This window comes from Dermacentor albipictus, chromosome 4 (genome assembly GCF_038994185.2).
Source record: "Dermacentor albipictus isolate Rhodes 1998 colony chromosome 4, USDA_Dalb.pri_finalv2, whole genome shotgun sequence".
NCBI lineage: Eukaryota > Metazoa > Arthropoda > Arachnida > Ixodida > Ixodidae > Dermacentor > Dermacentor albipictus.
The window spans coordinates 45,163,346-45,185,148 of NC_091824.1; the positions used below are offsets into that span (position 1 = coordinate 45,163,346).

The window sequence follows — 21,803 nt, forward strand, 5'->3', positions numbered from 1 at the left end:
GCAACAGTACACTGCGATTTGGAAGCAGTAGGGCGTGTCAGAAATTTGGCGTGTTAGAAAGTGATGGCGTGTGCCGCGGGTACACGCCATCTTCAAGTCGAAGCTCTGGGTCCGACTGTGCCACACCACCAATGTCCACCGAAACGAACGTTAGCCGAGGCTTAACACCATCACAATGAATCGCGACGGCCGATACCTTTTAATCTGAAAACAGAGGTGCACAACCGACGAAGACTGCCGAGACAAACATGCTGAACATGTGAAGGTGGCGAAGGCCCTGATTCGTTGGTTGTTGATTGCAAGCGCAGCTGCGACGTACTTGATTCGCTGTGTTTTGGCGCTTGCCGTGCTATCTCCGCACAGCATTAGCAGCTGTACAAGATTTGCAAAGCCTCCGAGATTCGCAACGGGCAAGAAGTCTCGGAGGTTACGTAGAACGGAGAGGCGGCAGCCGCCGCTGCCTTCTGGCTGACCCCGCGTCGGTTAGATTTTTTCCGATTTTGCCTTCTCTCGCCATTCTCTCCGTTTCGGAGGCAATACAGCCTCGTGTGTAGGCAGTAGGCGCGTTTCTCTGGCCGTGTGCCAGGCAAGCATAGTTCGAATTATCCGTGAGGGAACCTTCTCGCGTTCGAATTAAAGGACTTCTTTATACATAGACTTCTGTGGAGCTTGGCCGGACCAAATCGTACAGTTCGAATTATCCATAAATTCGAATTATTGAAGTTCGAATTAACGAGCTTTCACTGTATAATTAAATAAACATTAAAATTGTCTGACAGCAGGATTCGAACAAAAGACCCATAGCACGGAAGCCCAACAGTGAAACCACGATACCACGGATGCATGGACAAGTGGAAGCACTAATTAGCAGCTATTATGTGTGCTTTCACAGCGTTATTAGCCTCTGCATTAATAAAAAAGTATAAATAGCTTTGAAATTTAAGCCAACTTAAGCCCAAGACAAAGCATAATAAATGAAGCCCCAAGCACGAAGATCGGACAAATTCATGTACTACCCATCATTCGCACGGAGGGGTGAATAATCGCAGCGCCAGAGTACTCTCTAGTAATTGCAGGAAACTATGGCTGTGAATGGCTGTTAGTGCAGCTGAGTACATACGCAACCTGCACGCCCTGTTTAGAGCTAATCTGCTGCATGCTCAAAGAGTGGGCATGCCGAGTTGGCACACCATCATGTGTGCCGTCTTCCAGCGTGCTTAGTACTGGAGGTTGCGTTATCTCGTGTTTCGGCAACTGTGCTCATTTGCGTAAAAGGTCCGACTTCAATAGAACGAAATTTTTATATATTGAAGCAAGTTGGCCATTTTACTGACTACATTACGATGAGGATTAACTGCATAACTAACGTACTTTTGTATTGGATGCAACTGTCGTAACGAGGTTGGACTATATTTTTACTATTTGGGAATATATTATGCAAGGATTTTCACTTAGAATTCTTCTTGCTGTGTATGAGTGAATGGTGTGAAGCCTGGTCTTCACTATCACCAGTCTGGCATTGTCCGCTCGCTGCAATAGGTGATAAATGGAAAGAAATCCTTACATAACATTGCCCGTGGGGATCTTTATCACGCATCCAAGTCCAACTTACGCAACTGTTTTTGCATTTCACCCCGATCAGAATGCGGTTACGGTGGCTGGGAGTTGAACCCACAACCTCAGGTTCAGCAGCAAAGTGCCCTATTCACTACAACTGGAAAGGGCAAGGCTCACCTGCTTCCCTCAGCCGGTGGCCAGTGTTGCCGGTTCTGTCTGTGCGCTCACTGCCGGCAAGGTCCACGAGCGAAAGCTGACTGATGATCAGCGCATTCTTGTCCTGAAAGCAAAGATAAAATGACAAGCAATGAATCATACTTGGATAGGGAATTCAGGAGTAGACAACTCTTTGATTATACCATTAGATAGCCCAGGCTAGAAGCTTGAACGTTTTCCTTTTTTTTTTTTCATTGTATTGGCCACGTCCACCACCCTGTTATACCAGGTGATCATATTTAGGTTTTACAGAAGTTTTAAAAATCAACTGCGGCAAATAGCATAATGCGATTCCTTGAACTGGAATATTCAAATAGGCGGAAATTACTTGCACGAGCCATGAAACATTACGAATGCATTAAGTACTCCTTAATTACTTGGCAGCACATATTGTAATTATAGCCAGTGAGTTGCAAGGCGTATCCCTTAGAATGAATATTCAGGATGACACCAGTTCAAGATATTCATTGCCAAAGTATGCGACAAAATACATGGGCATTCCAGTTATTGATGCGCATCAATGCATAAAAGCATTCTGTTAAAGGGCCCCTCCGCAGACCACATAGCAAATTTTGGTTACACACTGGAACTTATGTTCCTCCTAGGGATCATTCTACGGCAAATATTTTTCTAACTAGTTGATTAATAGCAGAGAGAGAGAGAGAGAGAGTGAACTTTAATGAGAACCAGCAGTTTAGTCGATGGGATGTTGAGGTCTTGCCTCTTCACCGCTTCGTAGGCCTGCTGGATTAATAGCACAGATAGAAATATTTTAGTGCCGCGAACCCATGATTTGATGAGACGAGCGTTGCCACCCGTCTAGCCACCACAAAAAAATTCCTTCCCTGTGTTCTCCCATACCAGAGCTCATGGGCCTAGCCTTTTTGTTTCGTTTTTTCTCACCGGCCACAAAAGTGCTGCTGCGATATTTGAAAGCTACCAGATTGAGTCAGCGTCTGTGGTCCAGACTGAGCGACCGAATGATATCCCCAGTAGACTCTCTTTTAATCTTTCCGTCACCCTTTCCCTTTCCCCAGTGTAGGGTAGCCAACCAGACTCATTCCTGGTTAACTTCCCTACCTTTCCTTTATCATTTGCTCTCTCCTTTTTTCTCACCGGTTTTCTTGTTTTTTTTTAGCGCAGTGAACTTCTGACAAAGGTCTCTCATGAGAGCTCTTGCGTGTGCCTCATTGCGGGCAGTGCATGATTTAGCAAGTTGCGCACGAGAACTGACAGCGGTACAGGTCAGTGCTACACAAACATTGAGGCAGACGCAAGCGGATCACAGAGCAAGATCACGTGCTGGAACAAGGTAGAAAATGATTTTGGCTCTCTGCGCATGCGCGACAAGGAAATAAGCAGACGAAATGGAAGTATTTCTCTCTACAGCGCGAAGTAAAACAAAAACATACATACATTCAGTTTGTGTGCTCTTCAGCTCTTTCCACGGCAATAGGGATTTATAATACTTAGCAGACACAATCATTCGTGTGCATCGTATGCACTGCACTTGGCAGCTCAAAATGGCCAGATGTGGTGAGGGGCCCTTTAAAAAGGTAAATGGAACAGCAACTCATTTTTACAGCGAGTTTGATGGCACATATCTTTAAACCCATGCCCTCCTCAAAATTTGCTCCTGTGGATGTGCCTTGTGAACTAACCGGCTACAATTAGTAAATTGCAATATGTGCTGTAAAATAATTAAGAAGTTACATAGTGAATTTTTGTGTATTAGTTGATAATGTGTTTCGATTTCTTGTGCAAGTGATGTCTGGAAAACAAATGCATGCCAGACAAAAATTATTGTTGGGGGACATAAGCCCCAAAGGGTGCAACTAGTATCAGATGGAAATTTTGTAACCAGAAAAACAAATTATCAAAACACTTCATTCCATCTCTTCTTGCACAGTTCGTAACTTCCTCATAACTGTAATCAGTATTAATGTATCCGTGTAAACTGACAACCACAGCTTCCTTCGGTGGCACAGTAAGCTACACCATAGAGCTCCGCCAACTAGGACAAAGTTATCAAAAGAGTAGACTATTGATCCATGGCTCGTTGCAAGGTTCATAGTTTCTACACAATTTATTCCATAGTAATATATATGTTTACGCTGATTAGCACAAATATTAGTTATAAATACATACACATACATATACATATAAATACATACACACACATACACACACATACACACACACATATATATATATATATATATAAATAAATAAATACTGGTACCAAGCAAAATAAACATACACAGGTACATTACATTTTACCACAGAACTCCAGGATGAACTTGCGCAAACCTTGCTCACCCGAAACTCTCCAGCTAAATTAATGGAGACACCGCACGGCGCATCCACAGACTCGAGTTTTACCTGCAAGATGTCCAGGCCCTGAGCATCGAGTGGCGCTTGAACGAGCCGGATGTTGAAGATGCTGTGGCTCCTGCTGGACTCCGCGTTGAGGGCGGTGTGAGCGATGCGCTTGCGCTTCTGTCCCCGACACCAGGCGTCGAATGCCTCGTCTGCGCTCTTCACTTCGACCTCCGTCACGCCGAAGGCATAGACGCAGCGCTTGGAGTCCTCACGTAACATCTTTGACTGCAGCTGTCTGGACAGTGTGGAGAAGGCAAGGGCAAAGTTTGAAGCATTGTTGAGGGCACTATCATCATACACTTGCCCCAAAACGCATACTGTCAAAAGTAAAATGCCTTGTTAAAATGGTGCAGGTCAGACAACTGTAAAAATCGTTAAAACCTGAAGCTTTCGAGACGTTTTCACAGACATTGTGTGATGCTGGTACCCGATGTTTGGTGTATAGTGCTGCTGTTTTCATGTGGCTTTATAATGCTTTGCTTCTTTGTAAGTTTGCCTAGGCATCTGTAGTGGTCCACCAACATTTGGATCTACTATACCTTAAGATTGCCCACAAACACGTCAAAGTGTTTGTTGTTGCTGGTGCTATGATGCATTGATGCTGGAGTATTGCGAGACTTAGCATTTTGCGCTATGTATGTGTTGTGCTCAAGTGATGACCGAGTGGCATTATGAGCACAGCACAAAGCACACAACCACCACAAAGCAAACCCAGTACAGTATATAAAAAAAGATCTGCTTTAAGAACAAAATACGTCATACCTATACCAGAAAAAAAAAGAGACAAGTTTTAGTATTCACATTGCAAATTCTATGCCAGGCTATGCATCAAGTTTATGGATTGCAATGACTTGCACATGGTTTAGGAAGCTTATTAGCTTTGGAAGTTCTGGTACCACACTTTTTCTGACCTGTCTGGAACAGGCTGCCAACCCCCTAATATGCGAGACGATGCAAGAGGAACCTAACTAAAATCTCTGAAGAAAGCAGCAATGACATTTAAATTTAAAGGGCACCCTGAACCACTCTGTATCAAAGTAGAGAAATGCATTTGAAGTTAAAAGACTATTTCAGAAATACTTTGTGTTCTTCAAAGTACTTCAAAGCGTTCAGCAGTAGCGAGGTTATTGGCAAGCAAAGGTCGCGTATGATCCGATTTGTGGTGCTCTTTCCTTCTTCAATGCCTTGTACTGCAAAGACTACGGCAGAGCGGAGTGTGCCCATGATTCTCGGCAGCGCGTGGTGCAGCATTCTCACCACTCGGGCCGCATCAACAGGAACGCTTGAGCAGCCATTGTTCCCATGGTGGAAGGACATAGATGGTTGTTCCATATCGCTGAAACAGGTCTAATGCACATGGTGCCACATGGACAATCGCGCAAGAACTAGAATGACACCGTCGTGGTATATTGCACTGCCGCACACGCCAGAGCTTGCCCCTGCACCATGCTATGCAGCCGTGCCTTGAATTGCACGACTGTCTTCGTGGCTTCCAAAATTCGGGCGACGCAGTGACTCGCTCATCTCGAGACCATATTATTGTTGCGGTTAGACTGGAGCGGGGGCTGTGCACCCCCTTTGGGTGCGCTGCTGTGCTTTGGCACTTTGCGTGTGCCATCTTTTTACCATGACCGGGTTCAAAGCGTTCATTGTAGCGGTACGGCGATTTAAAAAAATTTTCATTATATCTGAGTGCAGGTTAACTGATAGATTGTTGTATCTGGGATCGTTATAAGTGGTTCAACTGTACAGCACTCGAAAGGAGCAAGGAGAAGGCGTCTGTTGAGAGTGTTCGATAGGAAGGCAACTTCATGCTTCTCTTGCGAGCTCCACGCACAGCTGCAAAATTTGGTTAAGATGTTCGCAGCACAGTAGCATATCCTATCCTTGGACTACATTTTTCACCAAGTCCAATGGGTGGTTCAGGGCCCCTTTGAAGGCTCATGGGAAAACAAACATTCTTGCAAGAAAGGGAATAAAAAAGCGCTTTCAGTGAAAAGCTTACTTTGTCTTCACAGGATCTATCGGATTGTCCTCCAGGAGGTCGTACACGTAATTGTTGTATATCTCAATGTACGAGACAAACACTGCATATGCCATGTCAGCGTCGACGTCGTCAACTTTGGCAGTCTCGTGCGTGCGACTTGTCCAGTCCACTCCGTCATCGTCCCTCCTGAAATGTAAACAAGGCAACATTAACTATTAGTAAAGATTTAATGCTGCATCTTCACACATTTATCTCTGTACACACGAGTGCAAAAAGAAGGGACCATCCACGTTATACTCATACTTAACGGGCAACACTGTGGAAGCTCCGCAAGTTGTGGCACCACAAAAAGTAGTGCCGTCACACCTCACTGTCTGTTTCATAGCGAATTGGCCTTTTATTTGCAAGGCCTTCTACAAAATAACTTCTTGACTTATTAGTACTGTGATGTACAGTATCGTGTTAACATTACATGAAATCACAAATTGTGTGCCTCGAGCTTGCAGTATGTAATGCAGGTGGTGCGTAGTAAAGGCAGTGCAATGAGTGCAGTTGCGCAAACATTCAAATGTGTCACTCTGCTTGTCTTTCCGTGGTTAATAGCCTCATGCCTGCATTCTTCTGTGTGGCACTTGCCCAATATACTGCGACTAACATGTGGAGTCAACCTTGCGCCTAATTATGTAGCACATTCCAATTTCCTGCTGTCATGTAGAATAGACTTTTTTTGTCGCTAATGCATATATGTAGTGCGAAAACTTGCTCTAGCTTTTGCAGCATTGACTGTCACATGAAAAGTATAGCGGGGGGAGCTTTTGCCCTAGCTAGTAAAGGTGCAATTTGCCTTTGCTAGCTCAAGGGACATTGCAGTCAAATGCAATCATATGAAGCCCACTTAAATTATCCTTCATAAAAATAAACATAGAACCATTCTTAAGTTGCAGTGAGAAGGAAAATTCTGGGGTGCTACGTGCCACTACGTGCCCGTAGTGGGGGACTTGCTTAATTTGACCACCTAGGGTTCTAAAATGGGCACACAGGCGTTTTGGAGTGTGGTACCATAACCACTGAGCTAGGGCAGCACGCAAGCTGCAGTGAGAATCCATAGCGAGATGCAATGCTACATCATACATCAAACGGAAATCGTACACTGATCCAACAGATTGAATCCGAGCAACGCATAATAGCTTTGTAGACCAGCTTTCCTATGTAGACAGGGCACTACAACACCCGCCATATAAAAAGGCCGAACATTTCTTTTCCCTTCCGACAAGGTGTTGCTGTGGTTGAATTTCTAAGCCGCGACTACGCACAAAGTGGTGCCATGCCAACAACGTTATTAAAAATTTATACATCAGTCAGACCAGCATGCCAAACCCACACATTCACCAATAAACAAGCTATTTATCACGCAGGAACATTTACTCGCAGCCAATCAGTGTGCCATACCAAAGCAAATCTAAAAATAAAGTAGAACAAACGAAGGTGTGTATTTAGCAATCAAATCTTGCACAACTAAAAAATAAAATTGAATTAGTACATGCTATACAGTCAAACTTTATTACAGCAAAGCCACATTTGACAATACCTTCATTATATCATAAGCATTATAAGCATATTATTTACATGTTGATATCACCGAGAATTCCTTAGATTTAGTTCATTATAGATGGGTTCGACTGTATAACAAAGCAGTTCTACAAAAGCGGTCGTTATATATGGACTTGCCCTTCATCATTATCAGCCTATCTTATGTCCACTGCAGGCTCTTTCAACACGTTCTTTCAATGTTTACAATGCCCTCACTTTCTCGTCAGGGATTCGACACCACTCCGCAACACAAATATCGGCACAGCTGCTGGCCCAGCACGCTATCGCTACTTCGAGCAGCAGAACGAAGCGTTGCGTCGCACCGTCCCACTGGGGGTTATAGCAATTGCACTTGGAGCGAAACCAAAACTGCCAGAAAATACCTGTGGACTAGTTCGCCAGTCAACACAATACCAATCCATAGACTGTACTTCCCATCATTCCCATGATGGTTGAACGATCGCAGCACCAGATTTCCCTCTAGTTGTAATATGAAACTATGGGGCAGACAGCTCTGCAAGCTCTGTTCTCGCCGCTTCGTTCACACTGAAGCGACAGGTAGCATGAAGGTAAAGTCGCTCACTGCTGCTGGCTATCTGAAAAGCGATCTGCCTTACATGAGCGACAGATGGGCAATTATCTCACTGAGTAAGCATAGAAATGCTGACGCATTTAGAAGCCCAATGCTTCACTTGCCTCCTTATTTTCGGCGGCTTTGGCGTGTGAGGCATGATGTCCTGTTGGTACTCGGCCATTGCCTCAGCCATTGTCTGCGTGTCATAGCCATTGAGCTTGTCTGGTTTGAACACCTGAAAAAGAGCACACATGCACGAGACTTGGCAACATGTAAACAAGAGAAGACAATCTAACAGGTGCATCTATGTTCTAAGCAGTGCTGAGAAGATAAGAGCTGATCTTGTGCTATGCAAACAAGATTCACCAAGGGAAACCAGTTTTCTCAACTTGAATGCCTACTATCTCGGGCAAATCACCCAATTTCTATGCTAGTCACCCACTGTTTAAAAAGCTAAACAAGGCAAACATTAATGTTCAAAAACAATTCACACAGTAAACTATCCAGGACCAGTTTCCATTATTCATGGTCACATTCACTCTTTCACAACATTTGGCATTAGCAGTCTGTTGCTTGCTGTATGTCTTGAGAAGGCTTGATTACTGCTGCTGGAGCCATGAAATGTATTCTCTCCAGGTGTGCGGCTCATTTCACATACAGTCAACGTCCTATTTATCCGACTCCCTAGGGACTGCAAAAGCGTCCAAAAAGATGAATGCATGGCTTTGACTGCCCTCAATGGCTCAAATCGCTACAGTCATGTCCAATATAACTCTGAAGGACTGTGAGAACACTTATTAGGGGTCTCAGTGCTCGTACGGCGATAGATGGTGGGTGCAGGCGTGCATAATTAAGGAACACATACTATGTCCTGTGACACTGTACCCTTTCTGCTCTTGGTATGCTTTGCTGCACTACAGTGCTGTATTGCAGCAAAGCTGACTTTTGAGGACCGGCAATATGCAGTAATTTAGGCACATGCCTTGCTTTCTGCACTTCGAAGCCATCAGCGAGGATGACTAAGGCAGCGCCATTGCCAACAACAGCAAATACTTTAAATGACAAACAGGTCATCAAACAACGGGAAGCGTGGCAGTGAATGTCAAAGCAGCTATGCCTAACATGGGCACGAAAATACTACGATTCGCAGCAGATTGGTGGGTCGGAGCACTGGTTTGAGGCTGCGGTCACAGCAAAAAGTCAGAAAAATATAACAGTGAAGAGTTTCAGCATCCTTATATATACTGGCTCTATGGGGCACGTAGCAGTGTCACAAAGGCATTCGAATTTGATATCAGACAGGTAAAAAAAATCAGTCAATCACTGTAATGACTATATGCAAGTCCTAATCTGAAAGACAGACACAAGCTTCTTGGTTTTGATTATTTTCCGGGATGAACTGCGCTCTGAATAGAAATTCAATGCAATGCACAGGCACACAATATCGTAGCTGGAACCTCTAGCCCTTCCCACACAAAATATAATCGCACTTGTCTGCAGAGCCAACATGCAGATACAGGAACCACAGATGCTTAAAGAAACAACAATACCATGAAAAAAATGTCCAACCGTGGAACGGGCATGAGCACTGGGCAAGCCAAGGGACCCTGAATCCACATGCTTTAGACGAGCAGAGTGTGGAGGGCGCACAGGTTTACAAAAATAGTAACCAGCAATTGTTTTCAGAGGAACTGCTTGAAGAGGCCTTGCAACCCTCCTGTTGTCCTTTTCCATGTTTGTATGTCAAACCATGTCAGGGCAGATTTGCTACAAACCACATACAGCTGTCATGGAGGCAAAAGCCATTTGCAGGGCATGTTCAGAGTGTACCCATAAGCAGAATAAGTCATCTGCTGCTTCGACATGGGCACTGACTAAAGAAGATGCTTTCAGAAAAAAAAAAGAGGACAGGGAAGCAAGAAAGTTTGTAGTAATTAAAGAAGCCCTGAACCACTTTTTATTGAAGTGGAGAAAGGCATTTGAAGTGAAAATAGGCTATTTTAGAAATACTTCGCCGCAAAGACTGCTCCAATGCATTAAACAGAAGCGCATTTATTGGCAATCAAACACAGCCTCCACTGTGCTCCTGTTCCTTCTTCAATGCCTTGCACTGCACAGGCTACAGTGCAGTGGGGCGTGCCCACAATGCTCTTCCTTCTAAATGCCACCGTGGCACGCAGTTCAAATTTCATTTTGGATGTTAACGTAGATGCCACAACTTCTGCCTTTGGTGCCTACGATGTGCTAAACGTAAGCCAAACACGGTTGTCCTCACCAAGCTGCAGTATCTACGCCATGTAGCCGACTATACCTTGGTGTCAGCTATCGGCCAATAGCAGCCGTCTAAGGGAATGACAAAATAAAAAGTCTGATGAAGAAATAAAGCGTCTAGAAGAGAGTGAGGACAGGGCCTTCTGTTGAAAGAGAGCATACGAGAGAAAGATGACTCAGCGATCCGCTTGCGAGCTCTACGCACCGCATATGACAGCCAAACTTGGCCGAGATGCTCACAGCGGCGTGTGCTATCCGCAGACTAAGTATGTTATTTCACCAAGCCCTAGAGGTGGTTCAGGAGCCCTTTAAGATTTCCTTGTCGGTGTGTTTAAGCAACAGCAGCGCAAGAATTTTAACAGTACTATTGCGAATTGTGCTCCTCGGGTAAGCACTGACGCCACATCTGTGGCAAAGCTACATACTACGAGTGACAGCTGTCAAAAGAAGGGAAAATTGGGTGAGTTGGTACTCAGCCACGGTTTTCCACAAGAGCTTTCAGTGAATAAAATTTAGCTGAATCTGCTGGCAAGAGCTACCGGTAACCATGACAGCTGTCACCAGAACTTCAGGGCGCCAGCAGTGTTACAAAACCCCTTATGCAACCAAATGAAAATCTAATGAGAAGGAAGGGGATTAACCGAGAGGCCAGATTTTTTTTATTAGTCATGTCATAAGAAGCCAACAAACACTGACACCAAGGACAACATAGGGGAAATTACTTGTGCTTAATAAATGAAATAAAGTATAACGATAAATTAATGGAAATGAAAGTGGATGAAAAAACTTGCCGCAGGTAGGGACCGAACCCACAACCTTCGCATCTTCATTTATTAAGCACAAGTAATTTCCCCTATATTGTCCTCGGTGTCAGCGTTTGTTGGCTTCTTATGAAATGAAAATCTAGTTGCACATAAAATGGCCTGTACACTTCTTACGTGGCCAGCCTGTCTACACCTTCTACTGGCTTGACAAATGGAGTCCTTACAACAGTAAGACATTGTTAGAGCTTCAAATTGTTTTCTTGTTACCTGTTTTTTATTTCTTAAGTAGATAGCTTGTCTTGGATTTCTGTTCATGCTTTGCAGTTCACTCACTAATATCCAACTAACACACTAAATGGTAACTAGCAGGAGGTCCTCCCAATAGTTTCTAACTCCAGGACCTTTCCTGCATAAGTACATGTATGCCTGAAATTTGTTTTGCGCTATGCATCTTGTTGTACGACCACCTGCTGGATTCTCGGATTGCAGTACCATATGTTGAATAAATAAAAATAAATGACTGCGTCATCGCTACTAGAACACTAAGAATGTGTGATGCTACGTATTGAAGACGGGCACAGACAAAGCAGCTGCAAAACCAAACAGTGCAATGAGCAAGGTAGACGCACATATTTCCGAGCTTGATATTCCCCAATGGAGTTGAACACCACGTCCAAGCATCGTGGCAAGATGCCTCCGTCCTGCGGGTGCCCTGTCATGGTGTAGGTCTTGCCGGACGATGTTATTCCATAGGTGAAGAGAAGCCCTGGAAGAATACGAAGCGTGCCAAGCTAGGTTCTTCATATATGAAATTCTCCGAGATTTTACATGCCAAAATCACTATCTGATTATGAGGCACACCCTAGTAGGAGACTTCAGATAAATTTTGACCACCTTGGGTTTCTATAACGTGCAACCAATGCATGGTACACAAGCATTCTTGCATTCCACCGCCATTGAAATATTTAAGAATTGAATTCACAACTCATGCTCAGCAGCAAAATTCTACAGACCCTGAGCTACTGCAATAACTCTAGGTTTTTTATCACAATATTACAGAACAGCAGTGAGGAGACAAGGAAATCCACAGCCAAAGCCAACATTTTGACAAGGGAACTTATGTTTAATCAGGGTGTTGCTCGCCTGATGCGCACATTATCACTTCCAAGTCTCCATCATCCTGCAAATCTCTGTTCTAGGACAGCAGGTACTGACGGACAAAGGCATTTGCCCCCTCTTAGTCTTTGTGGTCATGGAAAGTCCAGCAATATACTGCAGTGCGTTTCTGCTTTTCTTTTTTCTTCCACAACTCACTTTGCAGATGTAGCAAAAGCACTCGAAGGCCAACTGTGACAAAATTTATCTTTCACTAAATTGTTTATGCAAATGAGTAGCCCATACCACAGAAGAAATCTTGGCAAAGTTGCACGGCTGGTAATTAGTGCAATATTCTCATTTATAGCCTTTAAATAGCCCATAATCAGACAAGCTTCACAATTACCTGAAGACCCCAGTATGCTCTCGCTAAGAGGATGCTTACACAACACTTTCTCAGACCTGCAGGAGCCTTTGCAGCCAGCAGCAGCTTGCAACTTCAAGCCCGTGAGCCATAAGTATATTGCATGGTGGCGTATTAGGGCAAATTGGTTTCAACACTGCAACAATGTTAGGGCCTGACAACTGTACTGAGCACCTAAAGGAGTGGGCTGCAAACCCAGAAATAAACTAGGCTGAGACGAATCTGCCACTATTATACGACACTAAAGCACGCAGGGACACTAGTGGACATAAATGGTATTGAAGAGTTTGTGCAAGGCTGGCCATTCATTATCAAGAATACATCAATAAGTGCTGCACAACATGTGTCATACCTTTCTCTCTGTTCATCTTTGCAACGATTTGTGTTGGACACAATCCAATCCAACTAGCTTGACCTGAATTGCAGCTAGCCAAGTTTTAGTCTGCTGTATAAACTACAATTTCACAACGTAAAACAGTGCATGCAAAAAAAAGTTTACCGGGCTTCCCGTGTAGAAGATCGCTGACCAAGGGCAGGCCAACGTGCTCGAATAACTCTTGCTGCGATGCATCGGTGTCGAACACACACTTGAATGTGTACCGGTACTGGAAGTAAGAGAAACATTTATGTAAATATCTCATGTCAAACAGCTAGTTTCATTTCAGAGACTCCTGTACTGGAGTATTAATTCTACCATAAGTGTTGCAACACTTTCAGCGGATTGCTTACTTGAACTAGCAATCTTCTCGATTGTGACACCTGGAAAATTGACGCGACATGTAAGGTAAGGGTACCTGCTTAACACAGATGTACAGAATGGACACAAACTTGAATGAAAAGCAACCAGAAAAGTAAAAGGCAACCCCAAGAACAAAAATTAAATATTACAAACCACGCCTGCAATGGTGCTTGTTCACGAGCAGAAAACAGAGCTACACGACAGGACAAATATGAACAGACCACAGTGCTGATGAAAAACTAAGTGTTTCTATTTTTTGGTCAGCATATATATACTCTACCGCAATTGCAAAAAAAAAAAACTGAACAAAAACAGGAAAGCTACAGAAATTCAGCATGCGCAGGGACAATAAATTGTAATGGTTTGACGTAATAGTTCTGCGGAAACCTGCAAGGTGGAGAGAAGCAATTGTCGAGGGAAATGAGACATCCACCCAATCGTAGCAACTGCTACCAAGGAAACCCAAACGGGTTGCTCAAAAGAAAAGCCTCGCAGTTTAAGAAAATGTCTGGACGTCTCATATTCCAGATGAAAATGTATGTCTCATTTTTCTTGATAATTACTTCTCTCTACCATGCAGATTCCCACAGAACTATTACATCAAACCCTTGCCTTTGCTTCGAGTTGTTGACAAATTCGACTTCGCCCTACCATCTGCTAGCCACGTGGTCAGCTCAGATGGTAGAGCGGCTGCCCCAGAAAGGTGGTCGTTCTGGGTTCGAGATCTAGACCAGGTCAAATCTTTCTTCAACTGCGAGGCTTTTCTTTCGAGGAACCCGTCTGAATTTCCTCTGTAGCAGTTGCTACGATTGGGTGAATGTCTCATATTCCCTCATTAATAAATTGTAATCAGTGAGATGGGAAAGCTATATCCTTTGGAAGGAGTGAAATCGAGGGGAGGCTTACACATGCGTTGCCGCTATTATGGATGCGAAAGGGTTCAGAAATGAGATGCGCGTTCATCGTGGCCCTTTGACAAGAAGGTTAAATCTTGAAAAGACTGCTTGCAGCTGCACTCATTGCAATGCAGTGATAACTCACCATCTCTAGCTAGTGTTTGAACCTTATTTGAGCATTCGCGAATGTGGTCATTGATGCACCGCCCCGTTTGACCAACATAGACAGGTTAAACGTGTTACTTCAAAGTTGTAAAATTAAAAATGAGTCATCATATATGTTCGCACTCCATGCCGCCCATCAACATCTTATTTCATGTGGTGGAAGGCTTTTTGGCCACTTGGAAGCACGACCATAAAAGCGAAAAAGAAAAAAATGCAAACGTGAAAAGCCAGGTTCATAGATATGCAACAATATTGGCATGGTAATGCTGAACACCATGTTTCTTGACATCACACAGGGTTAAACCAGCAGCACACAAGTCTTTCCAATATCCATGTTATTAACAATTTTCAAATGGCAGCCGAAACAGGACAAGTTCAAGTGAATGCATGCTTGAACTCAGCATAGAAAACAGTCCCAATACAAGACAAAGGACACAGAGGGGAGAAGTTTCTGATGACTAGAAGATTTACTGGCATGTGCAGGCAGGTGGTGCTTTAAGTGCGTTTCTTAATATAAGAAGCACGCAGTAATGTGTTGTCATTGTTTTAAGTGCCGATTTCAAGTATTCCAATGGGTTCACAGAGCAAGCTTCTTACTGCGGCTATGTCATAATGATTATCCGTACATTTAAGAGGAAGATTTAGCTAGGGAGCTCTTATCTAAATACATGGGAACGGAGAAATTGTTTCTCAGTAACCATTGTACCAATGTTGGGGAGGTGCACTTAAAAGGAAGAGGTAAAAAACTTCAAGGTTCTCACTATTTTCATGAAGTTCTTAAAAATTTCAAGAAATTCAAGTACCAAGTTTTCAACTCTCTTAACTAAGCATTAAGTGATATCACAAATACGAAAACTGGTGGATTATACACTGCTCTTAAATGTATTGCCAACTTGCGAGCATGACTTTTGCAAAACCCTCATAGATACAAAATCTTTTTAAAATTTTAGAGTAGTTTTACGTGCTGAAACAATGATGCAACTATGAGGCACATTGTAGTGAGGGACTGTGGATTAATAATGGCCACCTGGGGTTCTTTAACGTGCACTCATTACTCAGTACACAAGCATTTTTGCATTTCGTCCTCATTTCCCCCTGCTGCTGCAGCCAGGATTCGATTCCAGGCCCTCGGGCTTAGCAGCGCAACATTGAAGCCACTATGCCACACAGCATGCCGATAATGTTTTGACATAGGCAGCTAACTTTTGTGACAAATGTGTCCACTTTGGATGCTCTGACAGATACGGCTTACAGAACTGCAATGTCGACGTTTGGTGCAATTGCAGATTTGCAAACTGTTTTAACTTTACAATTTTTGTAAAACGCTTGCGATCCTATATCAAAGTTCTGCTTCCTAGAGTTGTTAAACTTTGCATTTCAAATGCAACAAATTTGAAACCAGTATAGCATTTGTCTCAGAAAAGCCTTCCTGTTTTTTGCATGTACTCGAACAGAGAAATTGGAGTCCGTCCCACGCTAAAGATTCCTTTTAAGCATATGCCCAGAAGTTGTCATCCAACACTCATAAATGTTGCATTTGCCTCACCATGACAACTTCAGCAGCACTACTCGCATGATTCCTTTGCACCCTTGGCGACAAAAAAATTACCACGAGGACATAACAAGTTGTGCAAATTTTTGAAGTTTGCCACACAGTACTAACAAAAGGAAAACCATGCCAGTGACCAATTCACGTACAACAAAAGTCAAAACACGTCGAGATGTTTCGGTATATCTTTCTCGATAATTCCCCCCCCCCCCCAACCATATAGTTAGCTCAGCAGCAAGCCTTCAACCATGACTAGCCCCCCCCCCCCTTTTTTTTTTGCCAGTGCTGACCTTCGTTATATAACGAGACTCTCTCATAATGCGGCCCAACCATACGTCATCCCTCCTGAACGTCTACTGCGAACTGCGGCTATTATTTCTCACCTGCTTCTGTATATTCCTTGACTGCCCATTGGTTTCCTGGGGTTCAAGCTGGACAATTTTGTTGTCAATGACGCGCACGACAGGGACGTCGGTGGGATTGTGCAACGGTCGGATGCGGCAGTACACTTCAACCGGGTCTTGCGCTTCAGTGGATGCCGGCCTGGAGGGACCCTTCTTTTTCGGCGTTTTCCCCCTGCTATGTCCGAAGAGAGAGAGCGAAAAAAAAGGAAGTGGAGATTTTTCTGTCACAAAGAACTGAATAATTCGGCAAGAGCACTTGAAATTAACCGCCAGACCGCACCTCGCGTTGTGACAGTTCGAACTAGCGAAGCAATGTAAACACCCTATTACGTTTGCTACCGGTTTGAGCACGATGGTGAAGCCGGCTAGGCGGAAAGGAGCCCGCCCAACATCACCACAGCAAAAAGACAATCATCTTATCAACGTGCGCGGTTATGAAAGCAAAAGCACAACACGAGCACAGGAAGCAACTAGTTGTTTCCAAGGGCGGACACATTTGAAATGCGTCACGGCAAAACAGTCAAAACAGCGTCGAGAAGCGTTCGCTCGGGTAACGACTGAAAACGCAGCTTACGCAGGCTTCATTTCTGCAGTCCACAACTACCGCAGCTACACCCACACAGGCACGCCGTGACTGTCCGGGAGAACAGTACAAACTGCAGAATGCACAAACGGCGATTTGCAAGCGTGGAACTGTGCGGGAACCAGCGCGCTTCTACAGCCGTTCTTTCAGTTGGCTAGCTTTCTAGCGCGCGCGAGCTTGCCGAGTATTTGATCTCAGCCGCTCAACGGCTCGGCCAATCAGCGTCTCAGAAGAGACGCATGCCCAGACGCAGCTCACAGCGTTGCTCGGTCGCGTTATGAAATTAGACCGTCACTTAACAAACTTCCCTTTTAGCAGGTTGAAGAAGGCTTTTATACAATACTATCATAATTTGAAGCTAAGATAATTTAATTCTGGTATTTCACAACAAAACTGTGAAGAGGGTTCAGCGCTTCCGTCAAATTTGTTTTCAAAACGTTCAAAGCCTTCAAAACAATATAACTACTGTGTTTAATTTGCAAAGATCAGCCACTGAAAGCAAAAATTGCTGTTTGTTTTGTTTTCAAATATTTAAAGTAACCTAAACGAGTCGTTCTTTATGCTGCCCAAAAACAAAACTTATATTTTCATGTTACAACGTTAACAAAATCAAATATTACCTTTATATAAATCAAAGATGATGCACAGCTAATTGCGAACCAATTTTGGCTTTCAAAATATCTTGATTTGCAAACTGCGCACACCTCAAAACATTCGACAGCTGCATCATGGCTGAATCACCAGAGTTTAATTAAAGAACTATTTTCTATGTTCGTGTTTGGCCGACCAGCTGATTGCCTTGCGTTCGCCTTCGTGTTGTGGTGTAGTCTTATTAGCATTTCTACTGCGACAGACTATTTGACAGCCGCCGTATCCAAGCTGCGTGGTTTTAGTGGCGACCGAAGCCGTAAAATTATGGTTTGCGGGGCCAACACGCGATATTCTAGTTCACTGTAGTATCGGAGAGGCGTACGACGCGGACTGAATCATGCTATCGTATGCACTCCGCAACACTCCTACTTGTACGGAGTATTTGTGCGCGAGCGTGGGAAAAAGTTAAAACGCAGCTTCTCATATAGCACGTTATATCGGCTAGATCAAGTGACGATGACGCCAGACTCGAACAGATGCGAAAGGATACGTAGTCTAGCGGCGTTTCTGCGGGAACACGGTAAGTCTGACACTGCTCCCCGTGCGTAACTCGTATTGATTCTTCCATTGAACCTGCTATTTTTTGTTTTTGTTCTCGTTAGGAGACGTGGTGCTGAACGGAACCAGAAGGCTCACGTTAACCACATCGTGCCTGAACGAGCTGAACTATGTTTTCCGTCAGTTCTTGGGAGCACAAGAGAACGATTCTTTCGACGTGCCCTTCGGATGCGGCGCTAACTCGGACTTCATCTATGACGTCTTTTTTCTGCATGACTTCATGCAGAAGACTTCCTCTCTGAAGGTATACGATCAGCCTCTGATGCTGACACGATGTATCAATTCATTCTCTCGCCTCCTTTTAATCTTTGTTGTTGTAGCTCGTAGATGCGCGTACAAGCGTTTAGCTGCCTTGATGATGTCATCGGCTATCTTTTTCAGTATCTTCCTTTGTATTCACCTGACACAGAATGCGAAAGGAAACTTGGATACGACGAACGAGGTTGTGACAGCTATTGATAGCATTACAGCTTCGAGCGAAGTCCAGTTATTCGGAAGGTGCACAATCCGCAGCAAGGATAAGATAGCCGTACCACGCTGTAAAAAGATATTTGATGTGATTGCAAAGTGGACTGCGGTGGAGTAACCACAGCCAAGAAATGTAAGAAACAACTACGTTTTGTTTTGGAAAGTAAACAACATGTGGTAAGGGCAAGGCTGTCTAGATACTTTTGATCAAGGCTTCATGCATTGTAGTAATGGAAATGTACTAAGATGAGGATGACACACCACGCACATGGCCCTGGCAAAGTCCTCTTGTTGAAACGTATAGCTTCAGTGACATTCCTTGTAGGACACATTAGGAGCACAGTTGTGTGTGTATGTTTGTTTATTATACCTCAATGGTCTCAACACGAGGCATACATAAGGGGCAAGCATGAGTATAGTCGTCATGAGTAATGTGATAAAGATAAAATGTTCAGTGGTGACCTCGGATTGGAATTCATTCGTTATCAAAGCTGTATGGCAGGAAGGTTGATCGTTCCAATCTTTGGTAGCACATGAGAAAATTTTTGATGTGTCATTGTGCTGGATTGTAGAAAATTAACAGTATTCTGATAGCGGCCACGTGATATGTGATGCACAGGTCAAATGCAATTGTTGTTTGGTGCTAAAGAATATACTAATAACTTGTGAAAAAGGCAGAGGGGTGCTCTCGTATGACAATAAGTGAGTGCAGGAAGATATAAGGCTGCGATTTGAGGGTGATAACACTAATATGGTCTGAGTAGTTAGAATAAGTCTGGAGACAGGCTTTGAAATGAATCTAGCATGTTAATTAAATTAGCTTGGTAAGGATTAGAAATGGAACTAGCGTGCTTTAAGTTGGGCAGTTGTCATATAGGCGAGTAGTTTGACAGACAGTGGTGCAAAGTACAGATTGCGGCATAAGTAGCTTAATATGTGATTTTAAAAAATGCTGATTTGGATTATATGCTTGGGTCTAGTGAGATTGCAAAAGAGCTTAACACCAAGGTATTTGCACAAGTCAGTGAGAGCTATAGGGCTACTATAATTGTGATGACTAGATATGTGGTTATGGCAGCCATGAAAGGAAATCATAAAAGTTTTGTCAGTATTAAAGGACATGAGCTATTTATCACACCATTCCTGTGTTAGAGAGAAATCTTTCCGTAGGGTAGAGACATCGGAAGCATTAAATACAGGGTGGTAAACAATGCAATCATTGGCAAAGAGCCGCATGCTTTCATATGTATTCGTTTCTACCAGCACAATGTAACAGATGCTTTAATTAAAGAAAGGCTCCTTGTACACTGCCATGTCAGGACTTTACTGTGGCAAGCACCGTCTGGTCATATTGTAGTAAGCTGAAGGTATTAGGTACAAAAGGCATTGCAAAACTGCCACAATGAAAACAAGCTGTCTTGGGTGTCATAACAAGGTTTATAATTGCTCATATGTGCTCCCTGCACATTATTAAGCAGCAGAGTTAAATGTCACTATGTCCTTTCTTCACGTCACTACTTTCTTTCCTGTTATTTGCATGTGCAGCCCGTTCGGGTAGCCCTCATAACTTTAGAAGAATCTGGGCTATGTATTTGTATGTCATGCTTTCACACGAAGAGAAGCATGTGCCATGTTCAATCAGTGCATCTTTATGTTTAAAATGTGTTCTAACCGCCGTGGTGGTACATCGGCTACGGCATTTTACAGCTGAGCACGTAGTAGTCTTTGGCTCGATTCCCAGTTGTGGCAGCTGTGTTTGAGGACAGAATACAAAAATATGACAAGAACTTTATTTGAGTCCTGAGGGACTGAGATCTTGGGGAGCCAAAGCCAAAGGCTCCTGAAGATTGAGTCGGTGGCTCCGCCCGTGATGGGAACGGGAGATGAAGTTCCGCCGCGATGTCATGAGCTCTCTGGACAGCCTGGAGTTGAATGTGAAGATTGCTGCTCTTGAGGGATCCCTGCCATTGTTCTTTTGTGATGGGTGGAGAGGCGTTAAGGGTTGGGCACAGCCAGAGCATGTGTTCAAAAGAGTCATGACCACATTTGGGGCACGACTGTGAGTGGTCAAGATCTATCCTGTGTAGGGACCAAGGAGTGGGATACGAATGGGTTTGCAGAAGTCTGAGTGTGCTAGCCTGAGGTTTGTTCAATTTGGTGTGAGGGTGTGGAAATGTCCTCCTGCCCAGTCGATAATGGGGAACAATTTAGTGGAAAGTACATAATGGATCTTTGTGGATTTTGACCTCGTTCCAAACCTGACTACCCACGACAGCGTGGTACGTGAAATTGCGCGCTCTCCAGTGGGCCTGCTCGTTAGGATTACATCCAAGTGGCTTAATTGAGGCATCTATATGGGCTTGGAACAACAAGATGTGTTATCCTCCTTCGCTGCTCTCCCTAGTTCTTTGAAGTGCTTTATTTACAATACTGTTCGCCTGTTCAGACACGAGGGTGGACAAGAAGGATCTAACCGCCGTGCGCGCCCCTGTACTTCTATTTAGGTGCATGTTAAAGAATTGCAGGTGGTCAGAATTAATCCGGAGCCTTCCACCATGGCGTCCCTCAGAACCAGCATTGCAGTTTCGGGATGTTAAGCCCCAGAATGAATCAATCAAGTGTGTGATTTTTTTTTTCTTCTTTTGATTCCAGATCGTTCAGAGTTCTCAAACCATACAGGGCAGCCTCGACTTGTCCAAGTTTCACAGTCTGAAAATTCTTGAACTGAAGAGAGTTCCACCCCATCTTCTCGTTGGCTTCGACTATTTAGTGCTTCAAGTGGAAACGTTGATCTGTCAGAGGAACATCTCGTCATTGAAGGTGACTGCCATTTCTCTCCACCCTCATTTGTGCTTGGAATACCTTGCAGTGGGTGAAAGCTTAGCTTGCTGCTGAAATTACCCAAGGGGGCACTGGCACTGCGATCGTTC

The 21,803-nt window shown here is 43.9% G+C and overlaps 2 protein-coding genes across 7 annotated transcripts in view; one reads left to right on the forward strand and one right to left on the reverse strand.

Moving 5' to 3' along the window:
* Window positions 1–17,417, reverse strand: part of pav (kinesin family member pavarotti) — a 67,678-nt gene extending 50,261 nt beyond the window's left edge. Inside the window, exons 1-9 of one of the 5 annotated variants that reach the window (XR_010565912.2) lie at window positions 17,188–17,416; window positions 16,593–16,788; window positions 13,590–13,619; window positions 13,360–13,465; window positions 11,971–12,107; window positions 8,429–8,541; window positions 6,161–6,328; window positions 4,156–4,390; window positions 1,735–1,837 (exon numbers count right to left, since the gene is read on the reverse strand). Coding sequence is in view for 4 of the 5 variants with exons in the window: in XM_065438821.2 (XP_065294893.1) it covers window positions 1,735–1,837; window positions 4,156–4,390; window positions 6,161–6,328; window positions 8,429–8,541; window positions 11,971–12,107; window positions 13,360–13,465; window positions 13,590–13,619; window positions 16,593–16,788; window positions 17,188–17,198 (1,099 nt within the window). In the remaining variant the exon portion in view is untranslated. Of the gene's footprint in view, window positions 1–1,734; window positions 1,838–4,155; window positions 4,391–6,160; window positions 6,329–8,428; window positions 8,542–11,970; window positions 12,108–13,359; window positions 13,466–13,589; window positions 13,620–16,592; window positions 16,789–17,187 lie in introns of all 5 variants that reach the window. The other 4 variants (XM_065438822.2, XM_065438821.2, XM_065438824.2 and 1 more) reach the window with 4 other exon arrangements.
* Window positions 17,418–17,884: 467 nt separating this feature from the next.
* Window positions 17,885–21,803, forward strand: part of LOC135907176 (serine/threonine-protein kinase 11-interacting protein) — a 105,463-nt gene continuing 101,544 nt past the window's right edge. The window contains exons 1-3 of one of the 2 annotated variants that reach the window (XM_070536908.1): window positions 17,887–18,367; window positions 18,450–18,649; window positions 21,526–21,693. In XM_070536908.1, the coding sequence (XP_070393009.1) occupies window positions 18,304–18,367; window positions 18,450–18,649; window positions 21,526–21,693 (432 nt within the window). In that variant the 5' untranslated portion in view covers window positions 17,887–18,303. Of the gene's footprint in view, window positions 18,368–18,449; window positions 18,650–21,525; window positions 21,694–21,803 lie in introns of both variants that reach the window. The other variant, XM_070536909.1, reaches the window with a different exon arrangement.